Genomic DNA, 19,555 nt, shown 5'->3' with positions numbered 1-19,555 from the left:
TGATGATGATGATGATGATGATGATGATGATGATGATGATGATGATGATGATGATGATGATGATGATGATGATGATGATGATGATGAAGCACTGACCAAATACCGCCCGCATAATCAATCCTTCTGAAGAGGTCATCAGGAGGTCTTTTTGCTGCATAAATATCCTTTCGTTTTGCCCTGTTTACTTTTTATCCAGGGAATTTTGTAGTTGTTTTCTCGATTTATCCGTCAACAGCTGGATCGGAAAACACTGGTTCGAGGGAATTCGTGGAAAGTAATGTCTAAATGCAACCTGGGCCAGATCCTAAACAATATAATGCTTATGTGGTTGAAACCGCGATAGTGAAGTCCCTCGTGGTGATTGCCCACATAACCTGTCTACATGCCCTGTTCAAAGTTAGCTTTGGTGTACCGCCACATAAATAGGCTTTTCGGGAACTGCGATTGATCTACTAGTATAAAAATCTCACTTTGGTTTACTAGATTTTTGCAGAATGTTGTACTCATCAGTCGTTTTTGTTTGTTTCTCTGTTAATAAGTCATTCCGCTTTAGGACGCCGATTGTTCCCCACACAATCGCAGTCATTTCACACTAACAAAGAGTTCCCACATGTCGTGAATTATTATTGGAGTGCAGTATCTTCGAAATTCTAATGTCGTTATAAATGAGTTAGAGATGTAATGAGTTGCGCGAGATCAGAAGCCTAACTCCTCCATAGTCTCTACCCATAGCGGGGTGACCTGTCAGCTGTTCGTTAAATGGACAACTACTAATTTTTTTCAACATGGACATCAAATGCAATCAATGATTATGCTACAGAAACGATACAACTTGCATACAAGTTGTTCTATTCTTGTCTTTCTGTCGCGCTGTTTGGCGTCGCTTTCCTTGGATCACATATCATTCTGGAAGTGAAGCCTTCCAAGAGAAACGTCTGTCGTCCTCTGCAGCTAGAATTAAGTTGATTGTTCTGTGCTCGACCAACCCGGATTCACTCAGGGTCGGCATTCTCGATTGCAGCGCTGAAGACCTTGTAAGGAGGGAGGAGGTTCCGACTACTTAATCGCACTGTTCAATGATTAGGGCGTATCAACTCGCGCGTTTCCCACCGGAATTACGTCGCTCTCACCGTGAGTGACTTTTTCAGACGTGAGCGAACATCTGACTTCGAAGTTATCTTATTTTTTCACGAGGAGGCAATTTCAAAAGATAACCTGTCTGTTCAATGTACTCGGGTGATAATTATTCACTTGTCTGTGTATAGTTTCATCAGCTATTGTCGGACTGTGTGGTGGAATTTATCGGTTCACCGGGGCGATCGTTCCAGTTATCTAAGTGACACGTCCAAATGCACTTACCTGTTGATATTGTCTACATTAGTGACAAAATGATTGCAACAAAATTACCAAGCTGAGCCCAAATACACGACCTCCGCTCCCGATTTTTTGTTCCTTATTAAACCTGTAAGTCTCATGTTTTTAGAAGAATGCTTGAGGCCGCCAAAATAGTCTGGAAGTGGCTTTTCCTCTTGCATCAGTCTCCCATTTCACGTTTTTCTCTCCAGTTTCCCTAGCCAGTGGTGATGGCGGAGCCTCAACTCTCTAGGGCTGTATCGCGAGGGAGAACGATAGGTTTAAAAGGAAACATCTTTCGTCGTCGCCTTTTTGTTTAATTGGCGGCGGTTCTGAAAGGAAGTTAGCTCCTGTTGACTCCCACAACAGTCCTACCTTAGGTCGTCATCGACCTTCCCGGCCGAGTTTTCTGTCACAGTGATCCAACCGCACTCCTTATTCCCAACTTGAATGATCACTCTATGTTTGCAAATCTCTCATCGTTCAGTAGCTAACCTATGCTAAGTTCTTCGTCTTCGTCAAATCACCGTCAGACGTCTGCGTTAATGGTACAGCTATGTTGAGGAGTTGCATTCAAGTTAAAATAATCTATCACAAAGAAATCAGGTTAGATTCTCACAATGTGTATGTTGGTGTTTGGTGTAGAACAAAGCTAAAAAGCTGCGAATATCTGGTGGTGTGTGTGTGGGTGATGCCATTCCCACACAGTAATAGTTTTTTCCAAGCTTAAGGTGACTCCATGGTTAACGCACGAACTTACTGGTCGATTCTTGATTCGAACCCAACCTCTGTATCTTGACTGCTCCTGCATATGCTTGGGCAACCTGACACTACCTCAGCAGTCAAGCTTTCTTCGGGTGACATGACACACAGGCACGAAAAGGTTGTTAAAGCTAGACGATTATTATTTCTTTGTAGTCGCTTTTCCATTCTCCGATGAAACTATAATTCCACGGTTAAAAGCGAATAGACTTGGCAAATAAGGGGTTAAGTTGATCGGTTCAATGAGTTTAATTTACAGTCTACCCAAACGTTGGCTTCCAAGCCGATGAGTCATAGAGCTCTAGAACTGATGTGAGCGCTATTTAGTCCTTAGAGGCTGTGGACCCCTTGAGGTCTGCATACAAGAAAGTCATTAGTGTCTTGGTACCACTTCGGAGTTCTTCGTCAGATGGGAAGATCAACAGTCGTCGTTTGCCCATTCAAACTTCTTGAAAGCACTTAGTCCTTTTTATTCACTTTGTTATCACCGGTTTGTTATCCTGAAATGTTAACGTCTCCTCTTTTCCGTGGCGGGATGTAACACATGTAGGGGGCGGGATGGACCAAGTGGTCAGAGCGCGAATTTACTGACCGGATGGTCCATGGTTCAAACCCGACCTCTGCCTCTTGACTTCCCCTGTCTAGGCTTGGGCAACCTGCAATATCCCAGCCCTCGTGCCTCCTTCGTGTGGCATGGGAGCTAGGCACCGAAAAGGTTCTACAGCTGAACGATTTTTTTCATGCAGGGCTTATACAAGAAAACATTCAAACCGAAGTGGAACAGTCAGCAGTCACACTAGTAAAGTCGAGTGTGAAATGACGTAACCGGAGGACTCGGCTCCAGAGACTCGCCAGTGATACCATCATTGAGGTGGTTAGACGTTGAAGAAGTTTTATTCCTGAAATGGGTTGATTCTGCCGCTTCCAATTCGCACCGACAGGGGGCCTTTGGCTGAAGTTACTTTACCACTTTCTGTCTAAAATACCTTATGGACTGTGTGCTAGTTTTTTGGGCTGCCATTATGCTCGTTCCACTCGATGAAGTCACTATTTCTGTTGCTCGCAGGTACTCATAGAGGCCGATCCAACAATGGTTCGTGTGGATCAAGTAACCGGGGCTGATGGCGCACCCGACTTACTCATCACCCTGGACCGTGATAAGTTGAAAACCGTGGCAAAACCAGCGATTGGAGCATTTTTGGAGAAGCTGCAGGTAACCAGCATCGGTCTTTTGAGATTAATCAAATCATCATCTTTTCTGACCAATCAGTGGCCAGTCAGTCTGAACTATGGGTCCACTTCTACAGGTTACCTCGGCAGTTTGTTCTTATGCTGCGTTCTTTTTCATTAGTTGGTAGTGCAGTGTTCTTCCTGTTACCAACACACATCACTGGGTGTCTGAAGTGAAAACCACTCTCTAAACATGGACCGACAGGGTAGGAAGCCACATACCAGGTCCGCTTATTTTCATCTTCTAAGTCGTCACTTGAACAACCGCATTGAAAATAAGTTTTTCTCTTGGTGCAGTATGCACATTTACCAATTAACATGTTAACAAGAGTCTCAAATGGACCCTAGTTGAATCCCTGGTTTGTGATATTCTCCTACCGAATGTGCCGTACAAAGGCCGCCTCATATTTCAGTTGGTGTGACATGCGAGACATCACAGTATTTTCTCTTGATGGAACTATACTCCCAAGGTTGCTGAAGACATTTCGACAGCCCACTAGCGGTCCCGTCCTTCTTGAGGCGCGGTCCCCTAGTTTCCATCTACCATGTGATCTACCTGAACACCGCTTCATATGCAATGGACGAAGTGCGGCACACACTTGTATACTATATTCAGTTGACGAATGTCACAAAGAGGTGTTTGAGCTGACACTCACTTGAGTCTACAGTTAACAGCAAATTAATGTGCATACAATATGGTGCTCAAGTGCAACCTGGGGTTGACGACAACTCGTATACCGTGGCTACCTGATAAGCCCCAAGAGGGGGAAAAGCAGTCGTGAGCTGCCGAAGAGTTTCCAGCAACTTTATGATTAACGTGTTTCTCTTCATTTCGGACAACCTGCCTTCATTTGTTTATCTCTCATTTTTCCACAGTATTACAAGAGCACCGCAAATGTCAAAGATGGTGGGGCGTTCTTCTTGAAGTATTCCGAACTAGCACCGGAACACCAGGCCGTGCGGAAGATTGTGATCGATCGCAAACGTCCACGTCCTCTGTTTGTTCAACCAAATTTGCGTCAAGTGAATGGAGAGATCGAACTAGTCCCCTATCCGACAACCTACTCAGGCCTAATTCAGTCATACGTGGATCGCTTCAAAGAGTTGCCTCGTGGACCACAGGCTTTGAAGGCTTTGGAAGCAGCTTGGCGCCGAGATCAACCGTACTTCAAAGATATCCCTCTTTGATTGTTGATTTTGGTCACTATGTTTCCGCAGTGTGTGATGGTTCTGGTAATCTTCATAGGAAATATACATTTTGACGTGAATGCCTCCGTCTGAGGGCGATGAAATTTCCATCGTTTCGCTATGTAGTGAAACTTCGAGTAATCACGGGTGAGCACTTGTCATCTGGTACGGGGAGGTGGGTCAAACGAAGCCGGAGAGTTAAGATGCAATCAGAGGTGTTTCTAGTCAAATAGCATGCTTGTTCCTTTTTATCATCCGAATGCTGTTTCAACTTGCCTTGCACAAACGATCCACGTAGTCTTTATTGCTTGCGTGATTCTCACCCACCACAGGGACTTAGCCCAATCGAACTACCCTGTTGATTCCTGAGGTGCTCGGGGCTGATGATTTCCAATAAGCATAAAACAGATGTGAAATGCTTCTCGCTTTTCCGGACTACTGTAGAGGTTTCATCCGATCAGTGCAGCCAGTCTATGCTGCAGAGCATGAACTGATGACAATCCATAGTTTGCGTTGGCTTGGCCACGTGTTGCGTATGTCATTTGATCGACTTCATCGAAAGGTTCTTGTCGTGCAAATACGCAAAGGGTGGAAACGAGCCATGGGAGGTCAAACAATGACCTGTCAGCGAAGTATGAAAGCCATTACCAGTACACTCACCTGCGCTGGTCATTGCGTCTCCGTGGATGGGAACCCCGAGATGGGCCTCATCAATGGTTAGAGACATTGTCAGACATGGCCCAGTCGCGATCTCAATGGCGCTCATACATCCGAGCTATTGCCTTCAATGCAAGGCTCCCCCAATCTTTCCAATTAAAAGACCACTAGTAACCCTATATTTATGCATCAATTAAATCAGCTACCACCTCCAATGCGCAGCTATATACCTCACCGCCCCAATACATCGATGAAGGGAACTGTGGCAGTTATAACCACTGGGCGACAAGTTCGTGGTTCTTACAGCTGATGATGATGCCTAGAAGCATTGTATCGCTGTTTCACTCTTGTTGAAGATCATCAGCGGTGCGTATCTCACGAAAATCAGTGTCGAACTGTGGACCTTCTGTCCACTGGTTGAACACAATAGTTTGGCTACGAGTTGCTGATCAGCATTGCGACTAGCTCTCTCTATCTCTCCGGACTTCAATTACGGAACAAAATCTCGATTGGTCCATTGTGCCCAATATAAGTCTTCGGTCTTCAGTTGGTAGCCATTTATATGAAGCTGATGCAAAGCAATTTCTTGTTTCTATCTTTATGGAGATTTATAGGGAGTACACTCATTCGATTCTGATCCCTGAAGAATTCCTGGTGCGTACTTTTTTATCTGGAAATTCTAAATCCTTTTTCGGATAAGTGAAGAATGTGTGGCCCTCGCTGCAAAGTAGAGGAAATCGCTGTCCTTTTTTTGAATACTTCGACAGGTGACCAGGATCAGCTTATGCATATGTGTTGCCTGTTGTATGATATTTTCTAATTTAGCCTCCGATACAATCTGTTTTCGGAGTGATCGCACAGTATATCTTACCTGTTNTTTCGGATAAGAGTGATCGCACAGTATATCTTACCTGTTATGGAACCGTGCTGTGTGCTCTAATATGTACAAAATAATTCTCTCTCCATATTGCCATGGTTTATTCCGAGTACTGGCGCCACCTGTAGGAAGCTCAGAACCGGAAGAGCTTGATAGCCACTGTTTTGAAATGTCTGATTGAAGTTTTTCAGAAAGAATAGCCTGTGTTCATGTCTATCAGGTCAAATAGGAACGTGTAGTAGCTCTTCAAAACCTGTATAATAGACGGTAGATTCTGAGCGTCATTTTACTATACCAAATCGATTCACATTGGCGAATGAAGCTTCCACTTCTGATTGTCATTTGAGCCTTGTTGAGATTTCGCTAAGCGTTCGGCTTTTGCACCTGCTTTGGATTCCTTAATCACCAATGCACTGTCCAGATATTCGTTCACTCGCGTGGCTGGAATGGATCGGTGTAGGTCGAATTGATTCGGTTGATGTCACAGTTGAATCACATCTGTCGCTCATTCCATAGCTCTACGTTGTTGCTTGTTACGCATACGATGCGTCTGGGTCACTTTCCTATGCATTTATTTCATTTGCGAGATTTATGGCTGTTATATTCGTTGAGGCCTCGTTATGGATACCTCATTACGCACTCAAAGACGTTCCTGAGAATTTAGTGTACACTATTTCTCCAAGCACCATTTTTTCAGTCCGGAAAAAGGGTAGTTTCCAAAAAGTAGGTTTTTCAAGCCGCCAGGCTGATCCACAACCGATAGGTGAGTGCCCAAGCTTCTCCGTTGTATTTTCACTAAGCATCTTCTAAACACATCCTGGTGCTGACCAACAATAGTAATGAAGTGGAACTGCGACGTTCCTATGAATCTTGGGGAATCTGTCCTATCACGGCAAACTATCATTCGACAACACTTTGTCATGTGTAAACGAATGAAACGTAATGATGTAAGAGGATATTATCCAGCCTGCATCACGGTTTCCATTCAAATCGATCTTATATTACAGAACTCCTGCGTACCACGGATGAGTTTCTTATCTTTGCCTCAACGAAGGATTTGTAATGTTAGAAGTCATTTAGAGAGACAATACAATCACGAGACATCATTTCAAGGAATTTGCAACTAAATTGACTAAATAGGCTACCTTCGATCTCCTGGTTGTAAAGAGGAACCGCATATTCCTGCCCTCACCTTAGAGGCAAAATGTGTATGGTTCAGTCAAAAAGAACTTTGCCCAGCCAGTAGCTCAGTCAAGCTTACCCCTGTCTCTCGTTCACTACGCCAAAACTACCGAATGTTGCTGTCCCCTCCCCCAAAGAGGTTAAGTGCGGATCATCCACTTCAGCTGAAATGATTAAGGCATTCCATGGAAGGTTGACACAAGGTCGTAATTTGACGAAACTGTATAATCGTGGCAAAACCAAGGGGGTGGAAATCCCAATTCTACCAAAGTTCACAGGATCCCTCTTCCTTACACAACTATCGTAGCACTAGGTCATCCACAAAGACGAACGAAAAGTGCCAACGAGGTTCAAGAACGATTATCGCGCGAACTGAATCGGAAGAACTAGACCCTAAGGTTGACTCAAATCCATGTGGGTTTCCCCATCGGCTTGACACTCGGTGACCCACCCTAACATACAGAATCTCATCGCCGATACCCAACACAAATTTAGCTTGACTTGACTGATCGGTTCTCCGTTCGCCTTAAATCTCGACCAACCTCATAACCTAGCCAAATAGCCTGAAGCTTCTGCGTCAAAAGCGAAAGTTGCGCAGCAATAAATCTGACATGTGTTCCCAAACGTTTCCGAAAACCGGAATTCTTTTTTGGTGTATTCACTACAAGGCCGGTCCTTGAAGGCGCAGTTCGAAGTCGTGCACATCTCGGACCGAATGTTATTACTACAGACCACTGATAAGTTGGGCAATGAATTAGCAGCGGAGCTATTTTTCCGCTCTCCCTGGAGGGTGTAAGCTCTACTCATTTTGTGCGTTCCAAATAAAAGAATCAAGTTAGTGTTTGGAGCGCAATTGAAACGCGAGACTTGTTTTTAGCATTAGCTTACTGGACAATTGTGCTCTTAGATCGCGTGCGAATTATGGATCTATTAAGTTAATCGATTTTACGCCCATAGCGTCTTGAAGCGAGCTAACATTGTTTTGTATTGAACAAAGAGTTCACGTAGACATGTAACTTGGTCAGTTTGTGTCCTACTTGGAAACGAAACTGAAATGATCATGGTTGTTTTCGAAAACAATTGAATGAACAATTCCACTAGTAAACACATTCGCTCCAATGTTTTGTAATATTCACGAAGTGGCTGACTAGATAATTTACTTTCACCCCAGCTAGGAGCCAAAGTTTGCTATTAGGCTTATTACATTCTAAATTATTACGCTTCGGCTGACATTGTTGGGTATAAAGCAACGACGTGCCGTAACTCCCCCTCCCCAGAAGAGACAGTATGGAGAACGGGTGTCCTGGTCACTCTGGCGGATACAAGTGGGACGAAAATATCTTGTGATACAGTGTTTGTGTGATACAGTTCTTTTTTAGTCACTCTCCCACGAGGAAGCACTGTGAAATCCATCGAAGGTGTATTACCAAGGAGAGAGTACTGTACTTTTGTTTATAAACAGCTGGTCAGTCCTTTCAATCGGCGTCTCCATCAGCAGACACTTGTGCATATCTCCTGAGAGTGAAACTGCCACTTCGGGAAACTATGAGTGTATCTTATTATGAAGAGCGCTCAACAATATGCTATCTAATCAGAGTAACACAAATTAGCCCCGTAGGTCATATGACCAAGCTGTACGATCACACACTGGGTGCAACAAGGGTCGTGGTAGAATACAAATCCTTTCCGTAATGAGCCTGCCTGACTAGGTTGAGTGATGAATCCCGTAGTAGAGTCATATAAACAGCACAAGTAGATTTTTAATGAATTAGTTGTGAGTACACCACAAACTAATTGTGTGCCAGATAGACGCAAAGACAACCGCATCGACTGCCGAATGACGAGAACACCCGACCTTGATTTCGGCCAAACCAACTCGGTACAGCTAACAGCGTGTTACGCTCAACTGTACTGTTGATGCCTAGTCCTGTTAGATCGTGTCCTTCTGAGCAGATCCAGCAGCGAAAACGCACACCAGTGAGTTCTGTTACCTCATGTTTGCTGCCAACTAAGCACTAATCAACTGGTTTTGGTGCAGATCCGAGCAAAGTAACTATAACAGTATGAATGAAGTCCCTAAAGTGCTACACGATTTATCGAAGTAATAAAATGCTCCAGGTTAGTTCACACGTGAAATATACGTACCCAAAGCAACGAGGAATACGAAGACTCGGCCAGTAAAGATAAATTGGACAAACCAGGAGAGAATTACAAGTGTATTTGTTGAATACGGGTCCGTTATGGTTGAATTTCGATACCGCTCCTGATGTGCGCAGCACGGAAAGGTCGTTTGCTCCATAATTTGAAACCACGTGGTCATGTAAAATTGATAGGTGAACATGTGAAGGTGACGCGTGATAAAACTCAAGGAAGCGTACTTTATCCCCACCTGTTTTTGCTAATATAAAAGAAATTCATGCTGAACACTTTTACTGCATCAGGTCTATCTAATGTATCTTTACACTCCCCCAACCGCGCACTGATGATGTCTCCTTGTATGGTAAGGAAATGGTTGGAGGCTCGGCGAACCGCCAACCGATTAACGGGCAACTTTTACACCATGGCTAAATGTGATGAGGGAACTGGTTTCAGTGGATTGTATACTATGTGGTGCACAGAATTCTTCCGTAAACACCAATTTTCATAGAGATTTTGTCGTTCATGTCACTGCAATACAAAGACATAGATGTACGTGATGCGATTATAGAGGAATTAGATAATAGGTGGGGATAACAATCCCACTATTAGCCTCGATGTATGCAGAACGTGTTTTGTGGACGTAACAGACACGTTAAGTTGTACGGTTTGGTCAACTCCAAGCCGAACATGTAACAGGATATGATCAATCCGTCTGACACGAGCAGTCACGTTACCTACCACACTCATTTGGCAACCTAGAATACTGATGTCGGGTTTTGCCATGGTTCGCTTTAATAAGCGTGGCATTACCACACCTAGAAAATCGTTCTACTGAAACAACTTTTCGGTACCTGGCTGCTACACCACCCGAAGGAGGCACCAGGACTAGGGCATTGCTAGGTTGCCCAAGAATAGACAGGAACAGTCGATAGGCAGAGGTTGACTTCGAACCGCAGACATTTCAATCAGTAAGCCCCCGCCACTGAGCTACCTCGCGGTCGGCTTTGTGTAAATCGGCACTCAATAACCGTCAGTTAAACTAATACCGCAGACTGCCGTCAGCAAGCCATACTTCTTCATTCAATCAAATCTTAACAAGGACAGCCATCCTAGTCTAGTCCGAACCGTGTTACAGTGCGCTGGGCGATGTCGCTACCCGCATGCTTGTTGCGCGAGGAGTGGTCTGACATCGGGCTTTAGCTTCTAGGGCCTGTATAAGCCTAATCAACGAGAGCCACCGAAGATTAAAGACCCCGGTTTGACCGTATTCGGTTCGTATGATTGGAAGTATCGTCTTTCAACTTGGTGAAGATTAATCAACAGTTAGGCGAGCTATAGTCAAGAGACTCGAGTCCCAACCACATTCAACATGAATGGTGAGTTTGTCATCAAAATTAGCCAAATACGGTTGTAATATTTCGAAAAAAGAACTTGATGTTCTATGTCCAGCAATGCTTAAAGTCGACACACTATACGTGGTACTTTCATGTTGTGCCACAGTGCTTTTCAGTCAGAATCGGCCGCAGTTATTCCATATGATGCCGCTTCCCTAATCACTGAGTATAGACTTCAGGGGCATACTGAAGCTCGTTTTACTTTGGCTGTTATTTGCGCCCAAACATCATGATGCTTGATGCCCCGCCAAACAGTATCAACGGTGACCGAGGAACAGATGCGTACCAGCTGATTAGTGGAAGATACATGCAGGCATAGAATAGGAAGATCACTGAGTCAGGATGTGCCTGGAACACCACACGTTTGTTGGACAGGGCCGACAGGAAGGTTCGTATTCTGAAATATAAGCACATCAGCTTGCCAACACATCAAATTTGGCGACGGTTTATATACCCAATTCCACTCATACTGTGGACTGGTGGATATGACTGACTTGATTGCCTAGTTATCTAACAAAGACTACCGTTGTATTAGAGCCGACTGTGTTTGACAAGTAAGTCGGATTAGACTGCTGAATAGGTAAGCATATGTCTATGCTGGGAATTTATTAACACATGTTTGTAATAAATTGATTATGCGAAGTAACGTGCGATGAGCTGATTACATTCAAAGGATCGATCACCACTTCCCGCTAGGTTGTCTGATATCATCGGATCAAGAAGCACGCGCAGACATGTAGCATTTACTGTAACAGTATTATTACTGTATTGTTATCGTTAGTGCAACTATGATCGCGGCTATGTGCACGATCATTTGTGATCGATGAAATTCGGCCGATGTACTACTGTCGGTCCATTCGTTAACAGTGGATTCGGTACTGAAGGCTGTCTCTACCGAAAGTGTCAACAACATGTGACGAAAATGGAACCAATCACTTTTCTCTGTGGTTCACTTGCTTGATAAATTCACAGACCATGCATGATCGCACAACACCCATGCGATATGGACACGCCTGCAGCTGAAAAGCTTCCACAGATTATTGACAAAGTTGATTTCGACTATGATGCAGTCAACTGGCTCAGATCAAATAAAGACGAACCAAAAACTGCTGCTGAGGCACGCAGAACACTGCGCGAGATCCTCCGAGAGCAAAGTGATGCTTGTCGTCGAAATGAACTAGCCCTAGGAAGGCCTGAATTCAACATCCTGTATGGTCGACCAGGTGCGGACAGTCAAGGGACAGAGGCATTTGATTGGTTCCCTCCCAGAAAATGGCCAATCGATGCTGTTCATCTGATTGTCTATATTCACGGAGGATACTGGAGGGCCATAGACTTACCCGAATGCACCAATTTCGCCACACCAATCACTCAGTCAGGCGGGATCTTTGTTGCAGTGGGCTATCGTCTGGCTCCTTGGCAAACGATCCATGAAATGCCAAGCCGATTGTGTATAGCGCTGACCCACATTATCGATTATACGGAGAAACGTATAGAACAGGAAACCCATTCACGATTGCCGGTTAAGCTTCATTTGATGGGTCACTCCGCTGGAGCTCATCTTGCTTTGGAAACGGTGATGGCCGGACTCCAGGCTCGGCGGGAAGTCAACGACCGTTGGATCAAGGCCCTGGGCACTATGGTTCTTATTGCAGGGATTTATGACGTCAGACCAATGGTGCACACGTCCATTAATACAGCTCTCCGGCTACGGTCGGCAGACGAGGCGTGGGCATGCAGTCCGTTGCGGTTATTCACAGACTTTCCAAAGGACCACTTCAGACAAATATCGCACATTGACGTGCTGTTTGCATGGGCAGAATATGACCCACCCGCCTTAATACAACAATCACAAGACATGTCAAAACTATACGCAGAATACTCAAAGACCTACGGTGCACAGCTACACATTGGGAGGGTGGAGACGTACTGCGCCAAGTACGAGGATCATTTCACCACTATAACGAACCTTAACAATGGAACATCGAGCAGTGCTTTACTCAAAAAGATACTGGAATTTATTGGACTTCTATGATCTGTGAGTGGTGCTCGATGCCTTGTCCGTCAGATGTGTTATACAGCTGGTTCCGGTAACGTCTATAGGATTTGCTGGAATATGTACTGCGGTTCCGTGATTGAAACAGACCAATAAATACATACCTTCGGGGCCTTTGGAAGTGGGAAACCATGTTCTCGTGTCTTTCGTGCTAAGCTGTAAACAAAATGGGCACCTAGATTACGTGATAAGACTCGAAAGATGCAGATTCAAAAACTGACCGAACTTACATATACAATCATACTAGGTGTGTGAAAGCTGCCCGCAGCAGCAGCAGCTGTTGGTTTGGTCACATGGAAAAATTTTACTTAGTGTATTTGTCTTTGTCCGAATCTTCAATGTTTCCCACGAGTAGTATGCAAAGATTGGCGAAAATTTGTCGATAGTCCACTAATCGAATCCTACGTTACGGCAGATATGCAGAACACAGGCTATCGTGAGGGAAGGCTTGTTAACTTCACCTGGAGACGAATATATATATATATATATATAAATATATATATACCCCAACATAAGTCTACNAGTCTAGTACGTTGGTCATACCTATTGTACGTCCTTCAGAAATGTGTTCCCAACTTGGAAGGGTGTCATCCGCGACGTCATATTATGATAACAATAATGGTAAACGGGGTCAGTGATACGGGGGCCACGGACCACAACTGCAACTGTGACGCCGGGAATTTCCAAAACATCACTTCGTATTCGCGACGAACAAGCGCAGTAGTTTAAGTCACCCCCTTCGACATCATGCCTCAGTCTGAAAGTGTGGCTCTGGGCAATTGTACCGTACAGAGAGAAAATTGTCACAGTTATCGACTTAGTTACACGTCTTAGCTAGTCGTTAATGGCCAGGCTGTTCATCCTAACTGATCGCATACATTCACAGAGGACTAACTGAGCAGTGTGAAGGTAACCGAAAGTTGTCTGGATGTGACACACCACTCCTAAGGCTGCTGAAACCCTCCGACAGCCCAGGACCCGTTTCGCCCTTCTTGCATTTCATCAAGTAGGCATAGTTCTCGAGTTTCCGTCAAACTCATACTCTGCTTGGACCCAAATTAAACGGAATTCTCCGAAATCATCATAGAGATTCCGTTGAGTATTCAGTCAGAACCAAATTAGAACAAAGATTATTTGGGGAAGTAAACAGGGGTCACTTTACATGAGTAACACTAGTTAGACTGGATTTCGCATTACTTCATCCTCTGGTTACGTAAAATAAATTTCAAGGTTAGGAGCTCGTGCGGCAGCCCTAGATCACAAGTGACCACTCAAGTGAAACGGTTGAACGGTAAATTTTAGGCCCAAGTCTAAAGCTGCTCAAGTCAAAATTAATAATAAAAAAAGCTGATTTCCATGGGCATGTATGTGTCCGTATGGCCAACAACCTGAATCGGATATTCGACAGATCACGTGTCATTCCGATTTCGCCTAATGAATTCCCGTCGGGAGCTGAGCTTTTCGTCACCTGGCAAGTTATTTGCTGTATTGTCTCGATATTGAATATCGTTAAAATGGGTCCAGGTGGCCCAGTGGATGGCGTGCCGAAACTTCGTTTCCAAAAGTGTGTTTCGATTATCCGCATGAGCGCTTTCGAACTGGCTGTCGGCGCCGCCCTGCAATGTTGTACACATGTTTCATCAATAAAAAAGTTAGAAAAAATTGCTTTTACTTAACCGAGGGGCTAATGCTAAGTATGAAGGTCAACCTGCTGTGTGCTGATGCCTCTTAACTGCCCGTAACGTTTGAAAGGAACCGGAAATTAATCAGGAAAGGCGTCACATGTAAAGATTAGCCAGATAAGAAATTTCACGTTATGGACAATCAGGCTGACGTAGAGAGTAAGACACGCTACGATTCCACCAGTAGTCAAGCCTTGGTGACATGAGGACCACTCGGCAACCGTCCAGACTTTGCAACTGGTGAATTTTATTTGACAGGCGCAAACCCGTTGACCAAGTTCCCAGAGAATTCATGGACCACATCAACCAAGAACGCATAGCCCACCTATCCAGGCATGGTAAATCAGGTTCACTCATCGCGTGCTGCTGAAGTGGTGGTAAAACGCTGGCCTTTTCTATCAGATGTTAGTTGTTCAAATCCCAGCACAGTCATGGATAAGCTCTAATAAGTGCGAAACTCCAGTTCAATGTTCCCCTAAATACTTAATTGTTTTCACGGACATATTCAGTGTGGTCGATAGAGGAACTTTTATAGCCTTGCTAGCATGCAATACGAGCGAACTCTTGTTAGGTGTCTGTCAAAAATGGCTTACGAGATCTGCACTCACAATAGTCCGGGTGCAAAACTGAAGTTTATTAAAAAAAACCTTTATCAAATATGTAGACCCCGAGGAGTCCGCACGCGAAAGTCTAGGACGTTCATGTGGGAACGAAAATTATATACAACATTTCGGTTCCCGGGAAACCTGTTTACATAGAGTCGCAAATTTCGGACACTCATGCGTCAACCAGAGGATTCGGTGCAACTAGAATGCTTGTTAACAAAAACTTGAAAACGGTTAATCGGTCTATGATTCCTCTGTTCCGCAAACAGTGTGTATCGTACGATTCCACGCCTATTTTGCAAAATAGTTGGGTATTTACCGTCCTACATCAGAACGAGAGAGGCTAAATAGGTAACCGGTGCTACTGTAAAACACCTGGGCGACACCAACTACCAATTCAGCCCGACCGTGTCAACCATTTCTTGGTTCTAGCCAAAAAACGTTCAGATGTAGCAACTTTTCGGTTCTTAACTAGCAGGAAGCACGAAGGCTGGGATACTGTCAAGTTGCCCAAGCCTAGACAGGAGAAGTCGAGAGGCAGAGGTCGGTCTCGACCTTTTGATCTGTAAATTCGCGCCCTAATCACTGAGCCATTTCGCCCGAGTTCTAGGCAACCGAATTCCACCTATAAACCCCTGAAACGTGTAGACTTCGCAAATGCACTTGTCCGGTGAGATTCCCGCAACCTAATTAGAATGGCAGTACCTAGTACATTGCACAGCCGTTTTATCTACAGAGGTAAGTCTCTTTCACATTTTAATCGCCACTCTCATACTTCATTTCGGATAACTCTCAAGGGAGATTAGGACGGCTCCATGAAAGTCATATAGTCGGATGCGATTAGCCCAATCACTCGGCTTTTGTTTGAGCACATGCTACTGAACTTTGCACTATCGAGCACGTGACAGGAAGCGGTGATAATAGAAAGCGTTGAACCGAGTCGCCGCTGAACGCAGAGGGCCTCATCTCCCAAATCCGCAGCTGTTTACACATGCACAACAAGAGGTCGAACGCCTCCTCTATCTGCACCCGATATTCCCGCTATCACACGCAGACAACCAATTGGAACCACAGACAAATTGAGTATCAAAGACAGACAGACTGTCCCTCGGGGAATACGACAGGCCGATTTATCAACTTCCCAATGATAGCACCCTTCCTAATATAGGTTGAAAAATATACTATTCAGTGAGGAGTAGCTGACCAGTAGTATGGTTCACTCGCACCTAGATATGATACATTGTTAGTCATATTTTGACCACACAATTCGCATCAACTGATCTAGTGTTTTCCTACCTGAGAATTCCTCCTGCAAATCAAGTTGGTCTGTGCTGAGTGGCTGCACATCTGTTTCACCTTTGTAGGGAATCATGAGTGGTACGCATTTCACAAATCTGTGGAAATCTGGTGTTGAGGGTTTCATTGAGTGGAGGGTTTTCGGCGTGGGCGAACTCTACTTTACACTTACTAACCTAAGTTGTGGCGACTGGCTCCTATGACAGGATGATGCGGCTTCCGGATACCTCGCACAGTTCCCGTCTCACAGGAAGAAACTTCAAATGCCCGCGTCATGAACATTCAAGTCCATAACTGGTTGGGGGAACATCATCATACTAAATTACTCCGTCTATCTCTTACGCGAAGATGAACCAGCTAGTCGATAATGTATCCGCAGAGTGGTTATTTACACCAAGGGTCAGAATGCTACTTATTACGAGTGTCCGAAGGCGTACCGGCTACGCTTCGCAGCATGAAGCAAGACAGATCTTCACGCTAATTTCATTCCTCATTCGTGGGAATGCTATTTGGGCGGAGTTCGACCGGCCCGTGACTTTCCCCTCGGCCTGTCCGTTCGAACGGACTGTTAGTACGAGGTATTTAAACCAGCAAACTTTCCAGAACCCGTTCGTCCGTCCGTGAGCATCGGAGTTGAACGAAAACGGACAAAAGACCTTGATTTTCGAAACAGTGATACCCAACTGACGACGAGAACACGATGACCAACTAGACGACATCGCCCACACATTCTAGGTCCGTGGTCGACGCATTCTGTTCGACATCCACTCTGTGGTGAATGTTGATGGCCTGCTCGATAACCAAACCAACCTTAAAATTGAACAGAAACGCTTACAGCGCTGTTGAACCCATGGTCAGGTTTTTCATCAATAAAGACTGCGCTTGCAGCCTGATTAACGTAGTTGAGCTGGCCACCAGTCCCTTTGTCCCACATGGAACCCCCCCCCCACGAAAGTAGTTGGAGCATATGGACGCTGGTTATGGTTCTTTGTGGCGGTGATCTATGCTTTTTTAAGCCGTCATAGAATTTTAAAGTGTATTGAAGCCCGAAATGGTAAAAGCAACGAATGCGACAATAACCACAGTACCCCGGATTGGAAGATGTGATGCATGTTTCAAGACCTGTTTGTTAAAAATACAATTTACCTGGCATGAAAAGTTTGTAGGACTATGCCGTGGTTGGACAGGATGACCGACCAGAGCAAATGGCTCATGAACTCGCAAGCCACTTTAATGTGCATGCCACTAGTGAGCGGCCCACATGCACCTTTAGTGATAAACGGGAGCACGAAAGGTTCGGAGAACGATAACTTTTCAAACTGAGATCTCTTGAAATCACACAAAGCTATTCAAAACTATTCAAAAGTGTCACGAAAGCAGATTCAACGTATAGTGAAGCCTATTTTGAAGTACCTCATCCAACGGATATGTTGTACATGAGCGCGCACGTATATCTCACTAAAAATGTGATGTACGAGTAACTTCAATTGGTTACTTTATGGTTAGATGGTATCTGGCTGCTACAGATTGCAAAGCATTCAATAGGTGTCCCGATAACTGAGCCTGCACTCCTTAAGACACTCTGGTTTCACTTCGGAGAGCAATAGAATTGCTATCAGGACACTTTAAAAGTGGCTCCAACACATGTTGATATTGCTGCGGGGACATATTTGAATAGTCCCAAAACGGCTTAGTATGATTTCGAGGGGTCATAAGGTGAAAGAAGATACCGAAAACGGTGATGCGTGACAATTTGGTCAAAGTAGCCTTTGTCTGTAAGAAAACTTGCTTGGTTTGGTCTGGTACGCGTTTCTCGTCGTCAGAGCAGTTTACGAGAACGGTCAAAGTTTTGTCCGCTACATTGAATAGGCTTAAGTGCGAGAGTAATCACACTCATACTCTAAAAACTAACGTCGCCAAACAACGCGAATCTGGCCGGCAAGTACGCTATGTTAGGACAACATAGCATCTAAATACTAACCAGATAGCTTAACACTACAACTATATCTACCCGAAATAACTTCAACATCGCCCATGAAAACCGAGCACGTGCGTCAGACATAGAACTCTGTCCAGCCGAATTAGTAGGAAATAGAGTAATTCAATACAAAAGATGGTATTGGAAACCAGTGAGTAAAGGTTACGGTACATAATATGGACGAGTCTATGGGGCGGGACCGACCTGCTGCAGGTGCTTTGCTACATCCACCCAATTCCACCCACGGGGCAGCTCTCCGTTGACATCCAGGCGGCGGTAATGTGCTCGTTTTTGAGCCTTTGTTAGCTGTACTTTCTTTTCTGCCTTCTTGGTAGGCTGCTGGATGGGCGAAAAAGGATGAGGACACAACTGGAATAGAGCAACTTACCTCATCAAAATTACTTGCCAAATTGGTATCTCCAGCTGTGGTAGCCGCGGTGGATGACAGTGAAAGACTGAAATAGCGCTCAGCGTTCTCGCGGGCGTAATCGATCAACGAAAATGTCATTGCTGTCCCAAGCTGCTCTTGTGCCAACGCATTTAATTCCTTGACTACGAGGAGTTTTACCGCGGTAGACAAATGCCCGTTGTAAAAAGAGTCTAAGGAGATTGTCGGCAAAACTGTCGGGTAGCCATCGGGCCATTGGATGGTCAGAATCATAGACTTCGGGGTGCCATGTTCACCAAGCTAGTTAGGGTCGCGTAAGTTGTGTAAGCAAGGATTTTGTAACACGGATTACCTTATATTCGACTGTATAATCATCCGAAACGCTCAGCTCATTAGGATCATAAATTGATGCCAATACTTCCGCTTCCTCCTAGACTGGCCAGGAATGTAGCTGCACGACATTTGATTGGACGCTTACCTGTCTAGGATCAGACATTGGCGAAAAGTGCAGTCAGCACATGTCCTAAATAGCAAAGAAGCAAAATGAATTCATGAGAAAAAGAATGACGAGCAGCATCTGCCTGTGATGAAAACTAGTAGTTTGGAAAGACCACTTTAATAATTCAGAAACCGAACCATAGAAAGAATATACCTACAGTAATGCCTAGGATACCAGATGACCCGTAGTGCAGTTCCACACCATTTTAAGTTTGGAGTACTGCATCCACTATTTTGCTTGTATGCTTTGGCCCAATCTTGTAACATCAC

The 19,555-nt window shown here is 44.7% G+C and overlaps 4 protein-coding genes across 4 annotated transcripts in view; 2 read left to right on the top strand and 2 right to left on the bottom strand.

Annotated features, from left to right (window-relative positions):
- T265_09337 (hypothetical protein) overlaps positions 1–4,675 on the top strand; it is a gene marked incomplete at both ends in the record, with an annotated part of 9,379 nt that extends 4,704 nt beyond the window's left edge. Inside the window, 2 exons of the mRNA XM_009175370.1 lie at positions 3,182–3,328; positions 4,222–4,675. Of these exons, the coding sequence (XP_009173634.1) occupies positions 3,182–3,328; positions 4,222–4,533 (459 nt within the window). The remainder of the gene's footprint in view (positions 1–3,181; positions 3,329–4,221) is intronic.
- The window catches only part of T265_09336 (hypothetical protein), a gene marked incomplete at both ends in the record, with an annotated part of 18,168 nt that extends 12,908 nt beyond the window's left edge, over positions 1–5,260 (bottom strand). Inside the window, one exon of the mRNA XM_009175369.1 lies at positions 5,194–5,260. Within this exon, the coding sequence (XP_009173633.1) occupies positions 5,194–5,260 (67 nt within the window). The remainder of the gene's footprint in view (positions 1–5,193) is intronic.
- A 6,525-nt stretch (positions 5,261–11,785) lies between these two features.
- On the top strand, positions 11,786–12,814 carry T265_14813 (hypothetical protein; the record flags this gene model as incomplete). The annotated part of the gene is made up of 1 exon (XM_009175377.1): positions 11,786–12,814. A coding segment is annotated over one exon (1,029 nt), but the record flags the coding sequence as incomplete, so codon positions are not given.
- Positions 12,815–18,585: 5,771 nt separating this feature from the next.
- T265_09335 (hypothetical protein) lies at positions 18,586–19,283 on the bottom strand (the record flags this gene model as incomplete). The annotated part of the gene is made up of 4 exons (XM_009175368.1): positions 18,586–18,738; positions 18,788–19,087; positions 19,140–19,217; positions 19,266–19,283. The coding sequence occupies 4 exons, from the start codon at positions 19,281–19,283 to the stop codon at positions 18,586–18,588; spliced, it is 549 nt and encodes a 182-aa protein (XP_009173632.1).
- Between the last annotated feature and the right edge of the window lie 272 nt (positions 19,284–19,555).

Source organism: Opisthorchis viverrini (assembly GCF_000715545.1).
Source record: "Opisthorchis viverrini unplaced genomic scaffold opera_v5_268, whole genome shotgun sequence".
NCBI classification, from domain to species: Eukaryota; Metazoa; Platyhelminthes; class Trematoda; order Opisthorchiida; family Opisthorchiidae; genus Opisthorchis; species Opisthorchis viverrini.
Note: the sequence above shows the minus strand (reverse complement) of the source record. Positions and strands in the feature narration are given on the sequence as shown.